The sequence below is a fragment of the Colossoma macropomum genome, unplaced genomic scaffold, assembly GCF_904425465.1.
Source record: "Colossoma macropomum unplaced genomic scaffold, Colossoma_macropomum, whole genome shotgun sequence".
Lineage (NCBI taxonomy): Eukaryota > Metazoa > Chordata > Actinopteri > Characiformes > Serrasalmidae > Colossoma > Colossoma macropomum.
This window is the reverse complement of record NW_023494795.1, coordinates 23634319-23658438: the sequence shown is the minus strand read 5'-3', so window position 1 is coordinate 23658438 and position 24120 is coordinate 23634319. Positions and strand designations below refer to the sequence as shown.

General features: G+C 37.3%; 1 protein-coding gene across 1 annotated transcript; it reads left to right on the top strand.

Moving 5' to 3' along the window:
- Positions 1-519: 519 nt before the first annotated feature.
- mylk4b (myosin light chain kinase family, member 4b) lies at positions 520-23063 on the top strand. Its single transcript, XM_036581916.1, has 14 exons — positions 520-888; positions 15853-15940; positions 16243-16615; positions 16802-17025; positions 17125-17230; positions 18912-19005; positions 19182-19291; positions 19672-19813; positions 19910-19980; positions 20076-20204; positions 21556-21708; positions 22115-22193; positions 22267-22315; positions 22478-23063. Exons 1-13 carry the CDS (start codon positions 742-744, stop codon positions 22309-22311), a joined length of 1761 nt encoding a protein of 586 aa, XP_036437809.1. The 5' UTR covers positions 520-741; the 3' UTR covers positions 22312-22315; positions 22478-23063.
- The last annotated feature ends 1057 nt before the right edge of the window (positions 23064-24120 follow it).

Below are 24120 nucleotides of genomic sequence, written 5' to 3'. Positions count from 1 at the left end.
ACAGAAGCAAATCATTAAGCGGGCAATTGAAATCAAAAACAGAGATGCATCAATAATCGTGTTTATAATTGCATCTTATCCTGAATCAAAATTATAAATGAATTTTGAGGTGGCTAGAGATTCCCACCCCTAGCCCAGTCACACTAGTGCATTCAGCAAATATAGAATTCTGAATCATTTGAAAATAATCTAATCGTAATAAAGGTCAGGATTGCACGATGCATTGAATCCTTTTTTTTAAAGAATCGTCATTGCAGTGAATCATTGTGAGGTTGGAGATTTATACATTGCATGAAACTGTTTGTATGCACGTGTGAATGCATGACTGTGTCTGTGAGTTGGGAGGAATGATTGAGCACATTAAGTGCTGTGTCTAACGTTAAAGGATACACTGGGTTGTGTTGAGCACTTTGCATTGCCCCGGGGCCAAATTTCCACCTGTCCCGCACTCGTCTCCCTGAGTGACAGGCCTTGCGCTCCTTACGGAGAGGAGAGGAGGTGCGGGGGCAGGAGAGGGGGTGTCCACTCCAGCCTGTCTTTCGTAATCTATGGCTTGGTCACACTACTGATGTCAACAACTAGACCTCTGTTGGGTGAGAGCGAGGAAAAAAGGGCGAGTGAGCTAGACCAAGATAAACGGGAGAGAGAGAGAGAGAGGGGGAATTAAAGGTCTCATTAAAGAAGACGTTGGAGGCGGAGGGAGGCTCGGACTGACCCGCTGCATTTGCGACTCTGGTTGCCATGGAGAACTTCTTACGGGATAAGGACGTTTGGATTGTGGGTAGTGTGTGTTTAGTCGCGTCCTTCTTATGGAGGCAATTCTGGAGTTTATTCACCCACAAGCGGAAAAGGGATAAATCTACAGGAAGCACATCAGTTCACACAGAGGTAACAGTCCTACACACTATGTTTAACCCCTTTAATGTTCAGGCTTCTACTCCTCACACCTATAACGTGAGAATAACATAAATGCATGTATGCATTGTTTCCCATGTACTTACTGAATAACAAGCATTAAACTGTAATAAGCCCAGGGGTGAAGTGCTTTTATAGTACTTAATTACATAGCCAAAAGCATCTTTGTAATGGTTACGCCTGTACTTGTGAGAATGTTATTCATGCTGTGGCAAGCAATGATGGGAACCTGCTTCTACTTCAATTTTTATTGTTTAAAAGAGGTGGAAATGAAGTGCTGGTTGTGTGTGGTACTTGTTCTGGCTTGCTGTTGACCTGGGGTCCTGGAAATGCACAGGGAAAATCAGACCTCGTACAGCAGTTCAGACCCATCATATAGTGTGTCTGATTGATCACGTAACAGACCTCATGGCATGTGATCTTTCAGCTGTGCTACCAGCATTGCCAACTATGTTTTCTCAGTGATATAGGTCGAATGATTCAAACATTCAGATATGTTAACACGTGGTCTGGGTCAGTAGGTTTATCAGGAAGGTCCTACTGTGCTAAAGATTTTCACCATCAAACTACTGTAAACTTTAATGGTCAATATCTGTTTTTTTGAAAGAAAAAGTTAACTGCATGTAAATAAACCATACATATATGATATTTTGACACTGCTGTTGTTAATTTACAAAAATAGAATGTGAATTCACAAAAAACACCTGATCACCTTCATTTCACAGACAAGAACATTTATTTTAATGGTTGTTATTATTATTGTGGTAAAGTACTGTATGTCAGCGTAACTAGTTGAACTGGTAAAGTTGTTAAATTACAGTGAAAGGCAGTATTTCTAAGAAATGAATTGACTGTAATTTTACAGATTTGTACCATCATTGAGAAAACATATTTTTACTGTGGGTTTTGTATGGCACCTCTGCTGCAGTATATTTTACCCTCTTTTTACTTTTTTTCCTTTATATTGTAATTATCTGTCATGACATCAAATATTATGACATCTGTCTTGACGATTACCAGGAATGATAACATAACCCAGTTATATTAGTTGATTTTTATCTACTGTGACAACTCATGACAGCATATTACACCTGCCAGGACATGTTTATGGCATGGTTATGTCAATGTTATGTAAGTAAAGTGTTACCAAATCCTGTTATTCGTGAAATCATTACATGTCTTTTTTAAAGATTTTGCCAACCCTTTGTGGTAAATCTTGATGAAACCACTTTAATGTCCTGAGATCTTGGGCACAAACTGAACAAAAATGTTAAAATAAGACACACAATCACAACACAGCAAGGCTGTTTCTTAAAGGCATAATTATATGAAGAACATCTCAAGATGATCTCCAAGGTGCATAAAAGTATTTGGGCACCGATCTCAAACTTAAATCAATAAAGGCCAATATTTCCCAATGCCAGATTATATAAACTCTTAGTCTTATGAGGTACTTGGGTAATATCACATTAATTCAGAGAAATACAGGGTCTGCTATGACTAAATTGTGGGAAAAAACATCTAAACTTTAGAACTAGAGTGTTACACTCTGCAAAATTTAGCACTCCACTTAATTTAACAAGTAATCAAGGCCTCCAAATCCCAGTCCTGGTGACCTCACACTTTGCACATTTTTGTACTTTGTCTTTATCTAGCACACCTCATTACAAATACTTTTGGCACTCATGCAAAACAATTTCATTATAACAGATGTCCTAATTATATTATTAAAAAGGTTCATATTGGAGAAGCCTCAATGCTGTCAAAACTGCTTAAAATAATCTAGAACCCACTGAGAAATCTTTCTGAATTTTATGAATCTGAATAAACATGCATTTAGTCATTAGTATACCAATGTATAAACTGAGGTGATTAGAGTGCTACTACATATTAACTTGAGAACTTCAAACTATTACTACTTCATAAAGTGCTAAATCCTCACAAGAATGGTATAATAAATTTCAGTGAAAATCACCTCCCCTGTTACTAAAATGTACAGTTACTGATGTTCTGCAGTGCGTTAATTTGAAAATGCTGTCTCGGTGTAAGTGTGCTTGTCTCCACGTCTCAGACTGTATTCTATTCTGAATGAGCGTAAATGTGTTAGTTAAGTATCAGGTATCACAGTTTGACTGTGTTTCTGTATTGAGGTACAGTTTTGGCTTCTGGTTCCTGGTGTCTCTCAGCGTTTCTTTTCCTTTGCTGTGTTCAAAGATCAAATGATGAGAGAATTTAGATTTGACTTAAATACACTGTGTTTCTTTCCTATTTGTGTAAGCCATGTATACCATCAAATATATGGTATTAAATGCATTACAGATACTGTAAATTATAAGCATGGAGGAAGTGGCCTACAGGAAAGTCCAGTGCAGGTATAATGAGGTCACCAGGAAGGCCAAATTCAGGAGCAGCTGACCAAGGATTCTACCTTTCAGTCATTTGAATGTAGCCAAATCTATCTGACAAGCTCTCCAGGTCTTTGAAGCCTCTAAGTGGCTTTTTATTGCCATTTTCACCAACATTTATCAGCAGCTTAGTGGATCCTAAAAACCTATGGCAGTTACAATGCTATTCAAAAAATAGGAATCTAAAACTAAAATAAAACCAAGTACATACATGACAATATAAATTGATTTTAATTTCAGGCTGTTAAACAATTGAAATAATTAATTGCAATTAATCACATTCTTTTGTTAATTATTAATTGTGATTACTGCACTAGTCTTATTTGCTTAAATGTGACCCTAATAGATATTTATTTAAAACACAGTGCATTTTGGTATAGCTATATGAGTGAGAGCAACAGAGGCTGCATGTTCCAACCCCTCCATGTTTGTAGCCTCTCGCTCTTGTGTTATATTATTTACGTCTCCTTTTGATGAGAACTCAAGCTTTCCAATTTGCTGTTGCTTTTCTAATATCTCTTCCACAAGCACTGCCTAGTGTAGTAAAGGCATCCTCTGGTGCTAAAGTTACTTACATAACTTGCCACATCAGCGGAGAGTTTTGCCACATAAGCGGTGTGTTTTGGTTGTAAATAATACTTGTAAATGATACAGACTCAGTGTACTGCTGTGAAAAATAAATTCATGGAACTGCAGTAGCTGGAGCCATAATGGAACTTGCCATTTAAAAGCTGTATTTGTAGAGAGGAATACAGCTGTGATCAAGGCCACAGCATGCGGAAAAAAAAAGAAAAAAGTTCAAGGTTCAAGGTGGAACTAAGGATGGTTCAAAGAGTCGAACTAGGAAACTGTGTTTATGACATTACAAAAAAATTGTCATGTAAATAATTCATTGTGTTAATGCATTATTAGTGTGTTAACTTAGACCATTGATGTATATTAGCATTATATAGCTTTAAGGGTTTTAAATACAGCAGTTGGTAAAAAAATAAAGAGATTTTAGATGTGTTTAGAATAATACATGATTCTGAAATGACTGTGAAAGCTGTACAGCATTGAGAATTAAATTATAAGAGACATATAAAAGACATTAGAGAATACCTCATGTTTTAAAAGTAGACATAAAATCTCGAAGCACAATGAATATAAAGAAATAATTACAGTGTATGTGGGTGTGGAATAAAACAATAAAACTAAAACACATTTTGTCTGGTGTCTAGTTCATATTATTTAGCATATTTAAATCTCGTGTATTGAGTCTCATTGAATATTAATCTAAAATGAACATTTGCTGCATTGTAACATGGTTGTATCAGTAAATAGTTCACATTGCAAGTCCACATTCTATCTTAAAATTACCATAATATTCACCATACAGTAGCTACTGTGCAGCCATATTGCTATTGGCCATTTGTTTACCACGAATGTGCCAGGCCCCTGCTTTCATCACCAGAAGCGTGTTTGCCAGAGTTTCCCAGGGACTCCCCCACGTCAGCTCCTACGTACCCAGCCTGAAGCCCCACAGCCTGCCAAGCCCAGTCTGCCTCAGGCATGGGGGAGGAGCCAGTGTCAGTGCTCAGATTCCTTACATAAGATAAATTGAGACGGGGGAGAAGGAGTGAGAGAGAAAGGAAAGGAGGGTGAGGGCTGGGGAGAGATTTAGTTCCCCCCTGTAACCCCCTGCATTAAAATAGCCTCATGCACTTGTACCCTCTGTACACATTCGCTTGGACATTAACCCACAGGAACAAAAACAAGCAAATACTCAAAGCCTCTCACTCAGATATGTACGTGCATGCAGAAACAATATCTGCTTTATAGATGTGGTAAAAAACAGATTTTGAACCAAAGTGTGAATGAACAGCATATTTATAGTGACATATTCTATTACACTGACTGCATTCCGGCCTCCAGCTTTGGTTACTGATAGGCCCATAGCTGTTTTATAGATCCTGATTACACATAAATGCACATTTGCACACATGCATCCTCCATCAATCCAGAGATACCGCATTTGCAGTTCTCGACACACATCACATACAGCCATGTGCTAATACATGTATAAAGCCTGTATTTGTTTGGATGACTGTTTGAGTGACAGTTACTCGCTACAAGTAGTTAAACAGCTATTTGGTCAACTTTATGGGCTGTCATCACCCAGTGGTCGGTCTCTGTTTATGTATTGGGCAGGATAACACAAGTAGTGTGCATGCTATGTTAGCACTGCCTTTATTTTAATGAGCACATATTTTAATAGCACATATCAGACATAGTAGACGTATTAACTGTTTCGCATTTCATAACAGTTTGGTTAACTGATTTCTTTCAGAGGGCACAGTTACTGAATGTGATTGAACAGAACGAATACATGAACATACTCAGTTCTTTGCATATTTGCTGCCCTCCAGTGGTGAATATATAGGACACAGATAGGTATTAGTACACTAAAAAAGGGCAATGCCCTCAAGTTAAGATAAATCAAAGCTAGTGAAGTAAGTTGTCTTAAAGAGAATTCTGCTGTTTCTGCATAATGTATAATATTAAGATGTAAACCAAGACATTCAGAATGGTTTGAGGTCAAATGGAATGTTCTAGAGAAGGTGTCCAATCTTATCCACAGAGGGCCTGTGTGCCTGCAGGTTTTCAAAGAAAAACAAAGCAGGAGATCACCTGATGAAATGTTTGAAGACTAAGACCAACAGATTAAACAAGTAGAAACATGTGTGCTCCAGCTTGTTTGGAGTGAAAACCTGCAGCCACACCGGCCCTTTGCAGATGAGATTGGACACCCCTGCTCTAGAGAAAAGTGCCAAGCCACAGTGGTGGTGATGGGAACCAGACGTCTGAAGGGTCTGCTGCTCTGAAAGTTCCCTCATAGTGTTATTACATGAAATGGTTATGAATGTTGCCCGCTGTCTAATTGTATTATGATTTTGAGAGAGAGTTTTCACCATTCATGGTGGGGAGGTGTATGAAGGGCAAAAGAGGCTAACTTTTAGAAGACACAAGTAGTTTTCACAGACCTATCACCACCACTGTAAAGAAATCAGATTGTGGAAGTTTTTCTACAGTTAAGCATATCACATCAAACCACTCTGAATGATTTTGTTAAGATCTCAGTGATTGAATAAATGCTGTAAATTAAAAAACAAAAAAACAAAAAACTTTTCTTATAGTATATAAAATAGTGCTTAGGAGTTTATAGTTAATAGCAGTATAGAACGTAGTACATTTTATAGTATATTCAGTTATTAATATTAAGATTTGTTTTACTTTTACTACTATTAATTACCATGAAACTGATACATAAGTTATGTAGTTAGGAGAGTGAGGAATTGAAGTGTAAGCCTAAAGGTGTACCCTTTGAATCCCAGTAAGGGTTTGAGAAAAATCATGTTATCTATTAAAAGTATTGGTGGAGTGGGATGTGAGAGATAAACTGGGCAGGTTATACATTCTGTCTGTGTGTTCATTTGCGTGTGTGTGGGCGGGTTCATTTCTTTAGTTCCTATTTGTCCATCACTAACAGACCAATCCCTTATTTGCATTTGTATAACCAGTTTTTCCAATTATTCTTCTTCACTGTTCATCCTTTAACCATTTTGCTGTACTGTTGCAAAACTACATGCTTGCAGGAGTGGAAACGTACAGACAAACTATAAGTTAAAGTGGGGTAATATCTTACTATTTTGCTAAAGTGTGGAATCAAAAAAGTAACTACATTTAAATATAGTCCTCATGTACATAACCCTAAAAAGTAAATGTTTTACTAGCTAAAGTTAGAGAATAAAGAAGAATAAAGAAATCAATAAAAATATGCCGATCATCAGCTGATCACACTCTAAATTCAAAAACTATAGAACTGACTCTTGTAATTATCAGGAAAAAACAAGTTGATATGAATTCATTCATTTTTAGATGTATTTAACAGATTTGCATTTAAAGAATGTAATCATCCCCAGTGTTAAATCAGCCAAGAGAATAAATAAAGTTTTTCCAGTTCTCATGAGAATTTGTCTGAGCCAAATAAGAAAAGGACCATCCAGATACCAGTTACCACTATACAATAATGATGATTTCTAAGGCCTAATAAAAGGGTTATGTGTACTTTGTGTTTTTGAATTACATTTACCTTTTAAGTGTTTGTTAGACAGTTAGCTTTTCCATGTTCTGAGCTGAAGGAGGGAACACCAACAAGTTAAACTGGTCTGGAGGGACGGTGCTCAACAGCAGCTTCTATCCTGATGTCATCAGGATGTTATCTGATAAGATGCGGAGCTTAATTACTGGTCTATGTATTGTTTTATTGCATTCCACACACCTTACTGAGAGCGTGTTGACTCCACTAAGGTTATCAGACATATGTAGCACCTCAACATTCCATCAGACTCAAAAAACTCTGTAATCATGACAAAGCATGCTGTGTCTGCTCTGCGTCATAAAGCATACATGTTTGCTAGAAATCCACTTATTCATGACCATACATTTATACCTGTAAAGCAACATGTGATGTATTCTTTCATACAAAAACATCTTCATAAGTGAGTAGACAGCTGTACTTCCTGATTTAATCACACACATATTTGTTTTTATGCAATATAGGGACATACACTATATCCAAAAGTGTCCAGACACATTTACTAATTAGTGAACATTACTTCTTTAAGGTGCTCCCATTATTGGCACTGGGGTTCCATTGTGCATACGCAGCTTCTAAAATTTAAATAAAAAACTTGGTCCAATGATGCTCTGGAGCAGCTGCACATGATCAAAAGGTCAACATGTCCAATTGGCTATTGAACTGTGGAGCAGCGGAATCAGGTTCTCGAGTGACGCTGCACCATCCAGTACCTTTAGGATAAGTTGGAGTGGTATTTGTGTGCCACAACTTATCATCTAACTTGAGTACCCAACCTCAATAAAGCTCTTGTGGCTGAATGCAATCAAATCCGCACAGCAATGTTCCAATATCAAGTGTAAACACTTCTTAGAAGAATAGAAGCTTTTATTGCAGCAAAGGGGGACAAACAATTTATTAATATAAGCAAAATACTTATAACAAGCACTTTACAAAATCAGGACCATATACTTAGTCCTCAAATTTGTAGGCTCCCCCTGTTTTTCTCTGGTTTTCCTACAATATTTTGTCTAGAAAAACTAGGAAAACAAATCTATATGCGCACATAAATAACACAAACACTCAGTCGTTTTTCATATGTTCTTGCTGTTCGAAAGAGGGAGCTGACTCACATTATCAGGTTCGCATTGCGGACATGTCACCGATCCCCTAGACGCATTCTGCCCATTCAAAGACAACGTCAACCAGTCGGCCAGAGGCTATTAATGACCCAGCCAATCACATTGCGAGTACAGGCACTAACTGGTCCAGGAGATCTGGGCTATTATAAGATCATTGTGTGCTTGTGGTATGTTATCGGGCTCTTTGCTCTCATCCTTAATGCTTACAGGCTATTGGGTTACACTGTGGCATGTGTTATCTGCACTGTGTCTAATTTGGGCACAGCAGAGGAAAGTGCATTACATACAGTAAAGTTTGGAATCAGGGGTGTTAATAATGTAAAACCAATTTTATTGTGGAAATACATATATATGTATATATGTGTATATGTGTATATGTGTGTGTGTGTATATATATAGATAGATATAGATATAGATATATACAAACCCAGTAGGTAAAATGTAAATAAAGACAAAGCAATAGTCTGCAAAACCATTTTGACTTGATTTGTTTGAAAACAATAAAAAGACAAGATATTTTATGTTAATGAAAGCTATGAAAGTTATATTTTCCCATTCTTGCTTGATATAATGCTTCAGCTGTTCAATGACCCAAGCTCTCCATTTTCATATACGGTGTTTCATTATGTGCCCCACGTTTTAAATGGTAGACAGGTCTGGACTGCAGGCAGGACAATCCTGCATCTACATTTTTTTTACACTGTTGGAAATGAAGGTTCTGTGCAGGTACATTTTTCATTCATCAAGGTACAAACAATGTAAATGGTCCCTCAAAGGTACGTCAGTGGTTTTAAGGTCCAATTGTCCACCTTAAATAAGTTTTTCCAGGTGAAAAGTACATATTTGTACCTTTTCATAACCTATAAAATAAAAGCCTGGATACAGTCGGGGTGTGTGGATTCAGTACAATTCAGAGAATATAATTTCAATGAATTATGGTAAAATTATGTTCCCTGACTAAAGGTACTGAAATGTACCCTTGAGGGTACCACCCCAGAGAAAAGAGGGGTACTGCCTCAGTGACAGTTTTGTATCTTTTTCTGAGAGTGTATAATGAAGCCATGCTGTTGTAATACATAAAGAATGTGACTTGGCATTGTCTTGCTGAAACAAGCAGGGATGTCCCTAAAAAAGACATAGTCTAGATGGCAGCATATGTTGCTCCAAAATGTGTATGTACCCCTCAACATTAATGGTGCCTTCAGAGATGTGCAAATTACCCACGCCATTGGCACGTCACCATACCATGACAGACGCTGGCTTTTGAACTTTGTGTTGGTGACGACTGGGACGGTGCTTTTCCTCTTTGGCTCAGAGAACACAATGTCCATTATTTCCAAAAACAATTTCAGAGACTCATCAGATCACATTTCCACTGTGCATCAGTCCATCTCAGATGAGTGTCAGCTCAGAGAAGTCGATGGCATTTATGGATGTTGTTGATATATGGCTTCAGTTTGCACAGTATTCTCTGAAATTACATTTGTAGATGCAGCAACAATGGGTATTCCAGAGCCCATGTGGTTATATATATTTTTAGTTAAAGTAATGGAAAGAGTGGTTGCTTCCGAAGTCCGGACATTTCTTAGTGATAATGCACTCTATGGGCCACTTCAATCTGGTTTTGTTGCTCACCACAGTACTGAGACAGCTCTTCTGCGTGTAGTTAATGATCTCTGGTCTGCTGATAGTGGTTCTCTCAGTATTCTCCTTCTCCTCGATGTAAGTGCAGCATTCGACACTGTTAATCATTATGTTCTCATTTCTCGTATTTTATCTTTTCTCTTCTCATTTGGTATCACTGACACAGCCTTACAGTGGTTCAGGTCGTATTTTACAGACAGACAGCAGTTCATCACACTAGGTCAACACAAGTCCTCCACCTCTCCTGTTACATGTGGTGTCCCTCAGGGCTCAGTTCTTGGACCCCTACTTTTCTTAATCTACATCTCACCCCTTTGCCAGATCATTTGTAGCCATGGCCTTAACTTTCACTGTTATGCTGACGATATTCAGTTATATCTCAGTAATCACACCCCCTCAGATTCCCCTCCCAATACACAAACCGACTGTATTTCTGATTTAAAGCTCTGGATGCACGATAACTTTCTCATGCTAAACACTGATAAAACTGAAGTCTTACTGGTTGGCCCTAAATCTTTACTATCAAAATCATCAAATTTTTCTGTTAGTATTGGTGGTCTGCTTGTTAAGCTTGCACATGTTGTTAGAAATCTTGGTATTTTACTCGACCCATCACTTAATTTTGAGCTACATATCAAGTTCCTCACAAAGACTGCATTCTTTCACTTTTGTAATGTTGCTCGTCTTCACCCGTTCTTGACTGATAACGATGCACAAACTTTGGTTAATGCCTTCATTATGTCCCGTATTGATTACTGTAACTCCCTCTTTGCTGGTCTCCCTGTAAAGTCTGTATAAAAGCTACAGTACATTCAGAATTCTGTGGCAAGACTTCTCACCCATACTAAGCGTTCAGCTCACATCAGCCCCGTTCTCTCTCAGCAACACTGGCTATCGGTCCTGTCCCATATAAAGTTTAAAATTTTACTACTCACTTTCAAAGCCCTGCATAACCTTGTTCCCGCCCAACCTCAGAGAACTCCTGATCTCTTACACTCCCTCTCGCTCTCTCAGGTCTTCTTGTAATAACTTACTTGCTGTCCCACGCACCAGACCTTCCACTATGGTAGAAAGATCCTTCAGTGCCATGACCCCCAAACTCCGGAACTCTCTTCCTCAATCCCTCCATGACTGCTCTTCTTTCTCTACCTTCAAATCTGAGTTGAAGACTCCTCATTTTCATGAGCATTTTTCTTCCTCCTTCACTGCTTAGTCTTATTTTTTTTTATTGTTTCCCCTTTGTTATGTGAAGTGACCTTGGGATTGTGAAAGGCGCTATATAAATGTAACTTATTATGATTATGATTATGGTTATGATGATTATTATTATTATTATTGGTATTATTATTGTTGTTGTTATTATTATTAGATTCTTACAGAAGCATGTCGATGCTATCAAAATCTCACAGGTCAGTCACACGTATAATAGAAAACACATTATTCATAGTAATATGCATTAGCAGATTTCAAATATTTATTAAGTTTATATTTAATAAATGATCAGAAATATGAACTGAGTTGTAAATAACTGAGAAAGCTGTAGAGCATTGAACATGATATAATAAATTTAATATCTGGAATACTGTGTTTTAAAAGTGATAAGCAAATAGCAAGAAATTAGGTAATGACAGCATATTATTTATCATTTAATAGCTTTTTGCAGTTTCCAAAAATATTAAATAAAATATATAATACATTTTGGTTTCTAATTTCTAATTTGAATCTACAATAAATTCATAACATTATCAAGTTAGGATCAAGTGATCCTAAACTTTTGATTAGCAGTGTACACCAGTTAAATTATGATTCATTTTCACACTTTCAATACAATAAATCAATTCAATGTATCACAAAGCACATGCTTGCCTTCTCTTTTTAAAGCTGTTTCCAGTAGGCTAATTTTAAGTAGTATTAAGGATGTACATCCTCTATGACTTTGAGCCAATGCTGTTCTGTACAGATCATACTATCTAAATACCATGTTCCGTATCCTGCCAGTTTAATTGCATCTACCACACACCTGCTCTGGTTGACTCAGACTTTCACACATGCTTGTGTGTCTAAAGAAGGAAATACTTCCTGTTAGGAATGAGGAGGACATCCTACTGTGACACATTACTACACACCCATTAAACAACACACACGTATGCACGTACTCTCAGATGACCAAGTCCATTCAGAAATACAGGAATTATTCATCACTGATAAATGTCAGCTAGAACTCTTTAGCACAACAGATATGTACAAATCTTTGTATGTGTTGGTATGTGTATTTATTTTTGTAAATTTTCAGGGAAAAAGAACCTGAATTTGTAGAAAAAACATAGAAAACCATAGAAAATTACAAAGGTAGGACCAACAAAATGGTCCTGATTTTGTAAAGTGCTTTTTTAGAAAAAATACTGTAGTGTGCAGAAGTCAGAGACCACTCTTCATTTGTTGAATACTCAGTCAAAACAACTATTAGGTACACTGTTCATTTTTAAAGAGACATTACTGAGAGGATTAGATATATGATAATCTACATGCATAAGCAAGAAGAAAGTCAAAGGAAAATACGTGAAAAAACATAAGTGTCTAAAACTGTTGTTCAAAGCAATATTAGAAGATATAGATAAACTCCTAACAACCGTGCAAGACCTGGTAGACAACCAAATCTGTTGCAACCACATAAACATACATAAAGCTTTTATCTTTAAGAGATCTTAAAGTCTCAAATTTAAAGCTATGGGTCTGAAAAGATGGGTGGCTGTCAAAAGTCCTTACTAAGAAAAGTAAATGGGCAAAAGAAGGATGATTTGGAACTTAAACAAAGAAGCTGCTGGTGCACTCAAAACAATGGACTGACCATCCCAGAGTCCAGACCTCAACATGACTGAATGTGTTTGGGATTATTTGGATTGTGCAATGCAAAAAATGCAATCAACTTTGGTGAATATATATTATTGCAGAGAGAAACTGAAGGCAAGTCTTAGGGAAAGAGTGGAAGCTGTAAAAAGGCAAGTTGTGGACACATTAAACACTTAAACAATACTTACAAATGTAAATTAGGTTGTTTGAGGTTTCTGTGTAATTTTCTGTTAATCTGTTAAATATACGTTTTGATGATTGAAATATATGCTTTTTTTCCTTTTCCTCACTGATACTGAGAAATAAAAAAACTTGTACTTAATTAGTTTTGCCAGGAAATGAATCAAAGGTCTCTGATTTTTGCCCAATACTGTATACAAAGTACCTACACATAATTATATACAGTACATATTATTTATTTGTATGACCTTGTCCTGGCACTCACTCTTGGATACCACTCTTCAACCTTCTTCTTCATCTGTCACTGTTTTTTTTAACTGTCCTGGCCATCTCTAGTTTCAATATCCTCACACCTGGCTTATGGCTTCACAGTGGGATCATGTAGAAATGCCTCTTCCCTCTCAAAGCCATCACAGTGACCGCTCACACGCTGACCAATCAGCACCAATCCATCAACTGCAGTATAAAAGTTCATAAGGTGGGCTGGAGAGCAGACTGAGAGCAGACTAGCTCAAGGGGGCTAATAAGCATGTCCTAGTTCAGAACAGACTAGTTTTGACTCTCTTAAGAACAGACAGCTGTTACTTCCAATTAGTCTACTGGAGTTTTTTGTTGAGGACTTCTGTGAGCGCCTTTGGGTCCAAAGACCAAAGATGAGTTCCAGTCTGGTGACATCTCTTGCCAGGGTTTATGACCCGAAACCCCTACATGCTCAGAAACACTCCAGTAATGGACGAGCAGAAATCAAAAAAGCTTCTGTGACTACATCCTCATCTTTCGCAATGATTGAGAGACAAGTTGATGCACTGACCGGTCAGATGGACAAGCTGCTCACCTTGCAGGACGCAGCCATTAGCCGACTGGACGTGATTAGCCGAGAGAAAGCAGCACAAACAGAGGAGAAGAACTTGGAGCACCTGTTGAATGCCATGCATGTTGACATGAAGATCATGAAGAAACAAGCAGACCAACAGGCGAGGAGGTTGGACACTCTGGAGCGGCTACTCAGTGGAATACAGCATGCTGTCAGTTTTATTGCTGAGGCACTCAAGCACTCTCCACTGAGTGACCTCCTAAAGAGCACTCACACACAAGCTGGTGAGAGGGTAAGTGACCCAAATGGACAGACGAATGGACAGGTGAATGGATGGGTAGATGTGGTGAACAGAATAATCGAAGTTCATACACTTGTTACGCACTTAGGCTGGGACATTCATGCTTCATGATGAATATAATCTCAGCAAAGCCTGAAGAGACAGCTGCTACTGAGCAGATTAACTGTCCCAGTGTGTCTCTAAAGTTACTTTCCCAAGATAACTCACACTTGTGTATAAATGCGTGTGCAGTTATTGATGTCTGTGAACGTGTGTTCTGTAATTTTTTGTGATTTTTTGTTATTTTTGTCACTTTTGTCTTTAGCTCTCTGTCACCTGTCTGTCTCTTTCATAGGAGGTGTTTTTGGATATGTCTTGCTTGCCTTTTCAGGTTTAATAGCAAATAGCATTAAGATCTTCTTTTGGCCTTGCTGGGAGTTTATTCTTCTGCTAATAGATCTAAGAATACACATACACATTCTGCTTGGGTCATCTAAAATTCTGCAAACAGATCTTGTAATTTGATCTTGTCACTTGTCTATCAGTCAATGATTCTATTATTTTTTTCTGTTCAGCAAACAATAAAATCGTATTGGGGTCTTTACAAAATGGTGAAACCTGGCTATATTAGGATATAACATATAACACTGTGCAAAAGTCAGAGACTTTTATTTAATTTTATTTAATTTCCAAAATGTCCATTAAGCACAGGTTATTCATTTCTAAGGAGTTAAGCAGTAATTTCTGAGGAGATTAGATATCAAATAATCCACTTGCATTAGAAACAAAACTGTAGTTCAAAAAGTATTTAAATAAAAAAAAAGAGAAAACTGGACTCCTAACAACCATGTAAGACCAGGTAGACCACTAAAACTACCACCATCAGATAAACAGTACTTAAAGCTTTCATGTTTGAGAGAGGAGAAAATCAAGTTCCACTCTTGATTTAGATCTGAAAAAATCAACATCCTTCCACTGTGAAAAGATAAGTCAATGCTGTGGGTTTGAAAGGATGTGTAGTTGTCAAGAAGCCCTTACTGAGAAAATCAAACAAAGAAGCTGATGGCATTCTCAGAGCGATGGACTGATCACCCCAGAGTCCAGACCTCAACATCACCAAATGTGGAAAAATATCCCTGCAGATTTCTACGTAAAGCTGATGGCAAGTCTCTTGATCAGAATGGAAGCTATAATAAAAACAGTGGACATAATAAATACTGGAAAATAATATTCTACTTACTGCTAGAGGCATTTGCATAATTTTATGTTAAATATATGTTTTCTCCTTTTTTTCTGAAGCTGAAAAGCAAACAACTTGATGGCCATTTTACTGGAAATGAAGTAAATGAAGGGTGGCTGCTGGATTTTTGCACAGTACTGTATGCTGTTAACAACCTGCAGATGTTGTACAAATGTGCTGATTGTGTTATATTAATAAAAAACGTGAATTTTTGTGGTATTACTATTGATTACTGTTCCATTCCCTTTTCCACCGGTCTGTCCAGTTCAAAGAGAAGGATGGTGTAGAGAAGCCAAAAGTGTGCTTAAAGGGCCTGAAATCTCAGAAGAAGAAGAAACCTCCAGATGTAGCAGGTAATGAAACATTACCAGTATCCCTACTTGAGTGCTATTTCACATATCTGTGGTGATTTGTGGGCTGTTGTAAAACATTTGACATACAGTTATTCTATCTTGAATAGCATTTTGTGCCAGTGGGTGTTCTATTTCAGCTTATGTAGCTTAGACAGTAGTTTTGCATATAGCTGACTTATGAAATCTCAAAGTCCAGACAATTATCAGACATATTATGGTGGAAAGCAGTACCCTCGAGATTGATGACCATATGGAAGTTGATGCTTAAAACTATGATCTTTGCCTGCATTGTTTCTGTTCAGATGCAGTCCAGGCTGACTTGGAGGAAGTGCAGAAGCTCAACCAGCAGAATGCTGAGCTTTCTCATGGCAACACTGAGAGCGTGGCCAGTGCAGCAGAACTCCTGGACTTGATCAGAGATGAACAAGAACCACAAGTGGAGAAGGAGAGAGAAAAAGAGAAGGAAGTACTAAAGGCAGTGGAAGAAAAAGAGGAAGATAAAGATTTTCTTGCTGAGTTTAAGTTGGACAAGAGAGTAGAAGCGCAGAGGGAGATTAGCAAAGAAGAAGAGAAGGAGAAAATAGAAAAAACAGAGGAATTGAGTGTGCCAGAAGTGCCCCCTTTGCTCACCCCACCCTGTGAAATTAGCGAAAGCAGTGCCGTCTACCAGGAAAGGTACTACGTTTTTAAGTCTTTTTTTATTAAACTTGATCCATAAATCGACTGATGCTGTAAGTCAACCAAATCAGCAAGCCACAGCAAACCTGTAGAACACCTTTTTTATATACCATATCTCCATCTCTGATGTACTCTATCTCTATTTTTTGATCTTTGTGTGTGTGTGTGTGTGTGTGTGTGTAGCTCCGAAGAGAATGTAGATTTGACTGGCAGTGCCAAGAGGCGAGTCACTGATGAGAATTTGGAGAAAGATGACCTCAAAAAAAGCAGAGTGGAGGAGAGATCAGAGGAGGTGGAGAAAAGCGAGGAAGAAGAGAAGCCAGAAGTAGACTCTGCAGAAGTGGGACCAGAAGAACCAGAAGAGGAGATAAAAGAAGGAGAGCCAACAGCTGAGGAGTATACAATTGGTAGGGGAATTGCTTCAGTATGATAGTATTGTCCATAGATTTACATAAAACTACATTGTTGAGTTATCTAGAAGCACTCTTTTCTGCTCTGTCCTTCAGATTGCTCGCCTCCACCTCCTGCACCTTTTGAACACCGTGTGGTGACATCTAAAACCCATCAGATAGCTACATACTACACCATCAACAGAGATGAAGTGCTTGGAGGGTGAGTTACAGAATGACATCCAGAAAATATAGATGGATGGCTGGCTGGCTGGATGGAGCCAAGGCATTATGGTAGACCCTAGTGATGACTACTCAAAGATAAAAGAGGGAATTTTCAAGTTATAACAAACAGAAGTTAACAATTAATAAAACAAACCTGCATCCTGCACATTCACAAAACACTAGGCCACAAATGTAAAAAAAAAGAAGAAAAAAAAAACACTATGGTAATGCTTACTTTTGCTAGCACCCCTACAGGATTCTAGTAGTATGTTAGCAATAAGCTGTTTTCACCATCCTAGAGTAAATATGGACATTCAAAGCTTGTAAAAGACATTCTATGTTATATTAGTACCTTGTAAAAGACAAGTTAACAGGTATTTTATCTTGTAATAGTTTTACAGTGACTCCTTCAGTAAACAGCCCTGGTATAGAGCTGCTGCTATTTTTTTTACATCTACCTGCAAGGCTGCCACTCAGGCTTGCTGTCAGTGACGTATCTAAGACTTCCAGGGGTTTATTTCTAACAAAGTCGGTCCCACCCATTGTAAATCAAAGTGTGCTTAGTTAATTACACTGTCAGTTCCTAATTATGTTAGTGGTGAATCTGACACATTAGATCTTTAGTTTAGCTCTTGAAGTCATAACCAATAGAAGAGCTCACTTGGCTATATCTAGATCCTATGCAGAAAAAAGTCTTAAATCAACAACAAGCAAAAATAATGCCAGCTTTAGTTATAATCAACATACAAAAACAAAACAAAAAGTGATCTAGAAGTATCCATAACTGTTTTTGGTGCCATAACTGTTTTCATGACTTTTATGATTGTCTCATATGTTACTTGTTCCCTCTGAGTAACCTCTCATGGTACTGCAGACTCATATACCTCATATTTTGCAACGCACTGCCATGCATTTTGTAGTCATTTTTCTCTGAAGAAATCTAGATTAATTTATTTAGTGTTTCTATTAATTTAAACCCACAAGTTAAGGACTGTATACGGACAGTACTTATAGCACTGAAGAGCATGTTGACTTATACATGAAAATAGCAGTACAGGACAGATAAGGGGCAGAGAGAGAGTGAGAGAAAGAGAAGAGAGATTGAGCAAGAGAGTGAGAGAGAGGGAGAGCAAACAGAGCGTCAGTTCTCTTGGGTCAGGTGATATATTTTTGCTGCAGTGAAAGTAAATCCCAAAAGGAAGAGTGGAGCTCCAGGACCTAACCCACCACCACTATTAACTCCTTCCTGTGTCCACATAAGAGATGGTTATGGTGTGCTTTACTCTTGATAGACTTTATATTAAGCAGGAAATCCAAGTAACAAAAGCATTATGAAAAAATAGAGCTGAACAGAGTCTGTATCTGTCATTTTAAAAACTCCTAAATGAATTTCCTTTGGGTTTTTATTTACTATTTTATCACAGTTTGAAAATGTTAGCAGATCTTTAAACATTTAATGATGAATAGACCAGTTGAAATGGTCCAAAATGGCATTTTGCATTGTACTAACATACATTAAAATTAAGAATTGTGGAGGTTTTGTTATGACAGTGAAGCTATACTCGTGATGTACATACAGTCGGTATGAATAAATTATTTAGGTACAAGCAGATTATTTGAGGACATTGTTATAATCATATTTGACTTATTTTGGTGTGATATGCGTTTGGTTCTGTCAGTGGGCGCTTTGGAATGGTGCATAAGTGTGTGGAAAAGTCCTCTGGTCTTACACTGGCAGCTAAGATCATCAAAACCAGAAGTCAGAAAGAGAAGGTAAATCGTGTTCAGACAGCATGATTTTATCATGATATTTTTATTTTGTTACGTGTCCCTGCTGGTAATTTGCATTCAGCATTACATAAACGTTTTATATCCTAAATACACACAGCTCTACCTCTTCTAAATGAGGTTAAATATCTAAATCTGATTTGCAATATCTGTCTTGACAGGAGGTGGTAAAAAGTGAGATTGAGGTTATGAACCAGCTGAACCATGCTAACCTGATCCAGCTCTATGCAGCTTATGAATCTCGATATGACATCACTCTTATCATGGAGTAGTAAGTAAAACAAACACACACACACACACACACACACACACACACACAATATATATATGTGTGTATATATATATATATACACATATGTGTGTATCAAATTCTCATAGCAATGTTCCAACATGTGACGCAAGCCCTTCCCAGAAGCGTAGAGGCTATTACTGCAGCAAAGGGGGAACAAACTCCCTGTTAATACCCTTGATTTCTGAACACTGATCATTCTGAACAATGATTTAAAAAGAAATGTTGCATGAGTAGATGTCTACAAACTTTTCAATATCCAATGTATGCAAACATAAACCGATGATTATGTAAATACAATACATGTCTATTTTCTGTGGAGGCTTATTTACATCTGTGTGTATACATGTGTGCAATCTCAGCGTTGAAGGAGGAGAGTTGTTTGACCGAATCATTGATGAAAACTACAAACTGACTGAGCTGGACACAGTGCTGTTCATCAGACAGATCACTGAAGGCCTGCAGTACATGCACAAAATGTACATACTGCACCTCGACCTGAAGGTACACTCACCAGCCAACATCCACTAATCAGTCATAAATAAAGAAGCTAAGAAAAGTTTATCATAACAAATATGGATCTTTGCTTTTTTTTCTCAGCCAGAGAACATACTCTGTGTGAGTCGCGAAACAAATAAAATAAAAATCATTGACTTTGGCTTGGCAAGGAGGTCAGTATGTTGGTGAATTTTTTCATTTGAAAATGTAAACCCACCATCTCCACTCCCTCTGACTCTCCTTTTAAGCTCTCATTCTTTCTGTTCAGATACAAGCCCAGGGAGAAGCTGCGAGTGAACTTTGGCACACCTGAGTTTCTGGCTCCTGAAGTCATCAACTATGAATTTGTCTCCTTCCCAACAGATATGTGGAGCTTAGGAGTCATTACATACATGCTGTGAGTCCCAGTGCTTGTCCTTTTGATTTACTCCTAGCATTTAACCAGATTTAAAACTTATTTAAAAAATAAATGAGATGCTTTCATAAATATTCTTTGGTAAAAATTTGGAAGGTCACTTGAGTTTGCGATTTAACTCAAGTAAGCGTTTTTTGGACTTTTTTCATCATCACCACATACAATCACAAGGGTTTAGTTGTGTGTATTATTGTAGTTAACATCTTAAACTCAGAATTATTATTCAGCATGGAGTCTTTAGATGTATTGTTCACTAACTACTATGAAATATCCAGTGGCTACTATAAAACTAGCGTATAAATTATGTAGTTATGTGAGTGAGGAATTAAAGCTTGGTCCCACATATGGGACCCTTAGCCTGTTAAATACCCAGGGTTCATACACTTTTCAAACAGTGAAATTTCCTAATTTTTAAGCCAAATTCAATAAGTTAACAGTAACAAAGGCATATCTTTAGTTTGTTAAACAAGTTAGTTAACTGAAGTTCAATTTGAAAGGGGTTGGTTACATGGAGAGGGAAGGCAATGTATTTATTAAGCTACCAGTGTTTCTCATTGATTTTACTCCTGTCCAAATCTGCAATGTTAGTAACCTTTTACGTGATTTTAAGAGTATTTAAGAGAGGGACATAGCAAGAGTGCTGACCGAGTGCTGTGACCAGCAGTGAAGAAACCAGTTACGCAGGTCTTGACGTCAGAAGCTGTGCGTTTTTCCTTTTTCTTTAAGTTGTTAATTTGGCTTCTCCAGAATTTGACTGTGAAAACATCTTCCACAAAGTTTGCAATGCACACATCCTGAATGTCAGTCCACAGCTATAGCCAAGATTCATGTTAGTAAATAGTAACTCTTCTGCATTTTAAATGTCATGAGAAGATGAACTGCATGGAGGAAAATTCAATGACTTTTCCAGCACTTTTTCCATGACTTTTCCAGGCCTGTAAAACTAAATTTCTTTATTCCATGGCTTTTCCAGGATTTTTATGACTGTACAAACCCTGCTTATTATATCCTGTAGCTTATTATTTGGTATTTTATGGAAAGCAATTCAAACTGTCTGAGATCTTAGGTTAGCAGTGAGGAATGGAAGACTGGACCTGTCAGCTGGTCCTGAGAGTTTAAGAGATTAATTATTCAGTAATGAACTATCTCACTCCTCAGTAGTAAGCCAACTAAGAGGATCTATTTATCCCTTTTTTGGAAAAACACAACTGGTAACCAAACAAAAGATACCTTATAGAGTGAAAAACAAAGTAGATAATCATACCAACACATTTCATTCTTAGTTGTGTCAAATCGTGTTTATTGATTAAATATGTTAATTTTACATTTATAGGCTGAGCAGTCTGTCTCCTTTTTTGGGTGATGACGATAATGAGACACTGAATAACATCCTGGAGTGCAAGTGGAGCTTTGAAGAGGCAGAGTTTGCAGATATCTCTGACGAGGCCAAAGACTTCATCACACGCCTGCTTGTTAAGAGCAAGAGGTACGGTGTGTATGTATGTAAGCCATTATAGAAATGAATGAGTTATTAACTATTTTTCATTATTGCATATAAAATAATATGATTGAGGTGGCTGGGGCCCTCCATATGAAATGTGGCATATGTTCAGAAACAGTCCTGACTAAGACACTAAATTAAATTAAAATCTTTTGAAAAACGGTCTGTATAGAACCATCTACAACATATACTCCATCAATCCAAAGAACAATTTCATGATGCAAAGAACCCCTTAAGCATCCTAATGATTCTTTGAGTGTTCATGATTCTATATAGAACCATTATCGTTACTAAATACCTCTTGAGGAACCATCTTTTTTATTAATATATTAGATGCTGCACCTCTAATAAGAGCAATGGTTCATTTGACATGAGTGTTTATGTCCTGTAGTTGGAGGATGAGTGCATCACAGTCATTGAAACATCCCTGGCTTTCGGACCGGGCACTTCACTACCGTCTACACCAGAAAGTGAGTAATTCCTTGCTAACAAATGCATTACTTCATAGCATGGGCTATGCTGATGAATGTGTTTTTGCTGCAGAAGAACAAGTGCCACTCTACCCGTGCTCCTGTACCAGAGAGCTGAACAGGTAACACTCCACCCCTTAATCCCCCAAACACACCTTGCCATACTCCTTATTATCTATGCAGAGCAGACACATTCTTTTGACTTCTCTTTAGTATTGTATTACACCTCGCCCACACTTGTGGCATTTGTGGCATTTTTGTGGCTTTTTTTTTCTTTTTTATAGAAGGTGTCTTTTACCCTCCTGGAGTCATGATGTCAAACTGGACCAACAACTTCATATCTGAATGGCCACCCAGCTGCTATGCAACCATGAATACCTATTACACAACTACTACATATGCAGACTACAGTACTAGTGCAACATAAAACATGCTTAACACCTATGAGTCAGCACATCAGCTCAATCCAGGCTATACTATGTATATAATATAGAGCCTAGAACCCTAAATATTGGGCAAAAATTCCTTCTGCAGCTATGTATTATTACTTGATAAACAAGAAATGTATAGCTTTTTGAGTGCTCCACTTCATCTGCCATATGCTTCATTTGCAATACGCACAATTCTATTGCAATACATAAGTTATCATTTATTTATCAAGTCTTATTAATGTTACACTGAATATTCTATTTATTTTGTTGATTCATAAGAGCATATAAAAAGTCGAACATGTTGTTTTTACTATATCAGTATATGGCTTTTGAAAATAAACACAGAACAATGTACTGTAATTTTCACTTGAATATCTTTTTATCGCCAAAATCCCACCAGTTAAACTATGCGCTGCTGCCAGTTCAGTTATTCTTGGCTGAAAGCCATCTAATCAAGAGGTTTGTCCATACCAGTCAAAAGTTTGGACCTGAAAATGCATTTTTCATCAAAGACATTTTGATATAAATGCACACATTTCAAAAACAAATATAAATAGCAAATAAGCAGGAGGAAAAAGAATCTAAAATAGAACATATTTAATAATTTTGATAAGTTGAATGCTCTGCATGATTCCGTATGTGTTATTTTATATGTTTGATGTTTTTACTATTATTCTTAAATCTGGAAAATAGTGGAAAGACAAGGAAAACGCATCTACTAACACATGTCCAAACTTTTGACTGACACTGTATGCCAAAACAAATTGGTTTTAATGGCTTTCTCAACCGAGAGAGTCATCTAACGCTCCTTGTCTTGTAAATATGTTTGGATCATTTTCACATGTCAGAAATCCAGCACACAAGTTTGCTTTTCTACGTGATAGATATACATAAGTTCAAGTGTAGATAAGGACAAGGCCTTTTTATATCTGTTTACATCCTATTTTCTTCAATATCGAACACACTGTCTACATATCCACTGGTCTAAGTCCCATGTGGATGCTGATCTGAGAATTTCTCTACTTCAATATAATATTCAAATGTGAATATTAGAGTAAAGTGTGTTAGATTAGGCTTTAATCTGAACTCTTGTGGGGGTAGATCTCCAGGCACAGATCTCCTGAGATAAAATAATAATCTATTTTTCAACATAATCTTTATCCACTACATCTGTACTGCTGATTACTATAGACAATGATTTTGATGCATTTCCCTGTTTTTAGAAAAGAACCAAAACCCATTGGCTTGCAGCTTACTTTCTCTGAATAATCATTTAATACATTTAACTATAGCATGAATTTGAAACCACAACTTATATGAGACTACAGATTTGTGTGAGAAAGACTTATTGGTCTTGTTAAGTGAATTCTAAGACTTCCTGTTACATTTAGTTTGTATTATGTAGTGGGTAACACTGTTGCCCTCCACATGGCAGACCAGGGCTCCATTCTTTACCTCTATAGAAATAAAACTCCTTGGGCAAGACTCCTAATGCT

Coding starts and splice junctions, on each gene's coding strand:
- mylk4b (XM_036581916.1), top strand. CDS start 742: ATGGAGAACTTCTTACGGGATAAGGACGTTTGGATTGTGGGTAGTGTG. Junction 17,026..17,124: donor AGCTGAGGAGTATACAATTG/GTAGGGGAATTG, acceptor TCTGTCCTTCAG/ATTGCTCGCCTCCACCTCCT. Junction 19,292..19,671: donor ATCACTCTTATCATGGAGTA/GTAAGTAAAACA, acceptor GTGCAATCTCAG/CGTTGAAGGAGGAGAGTTGT.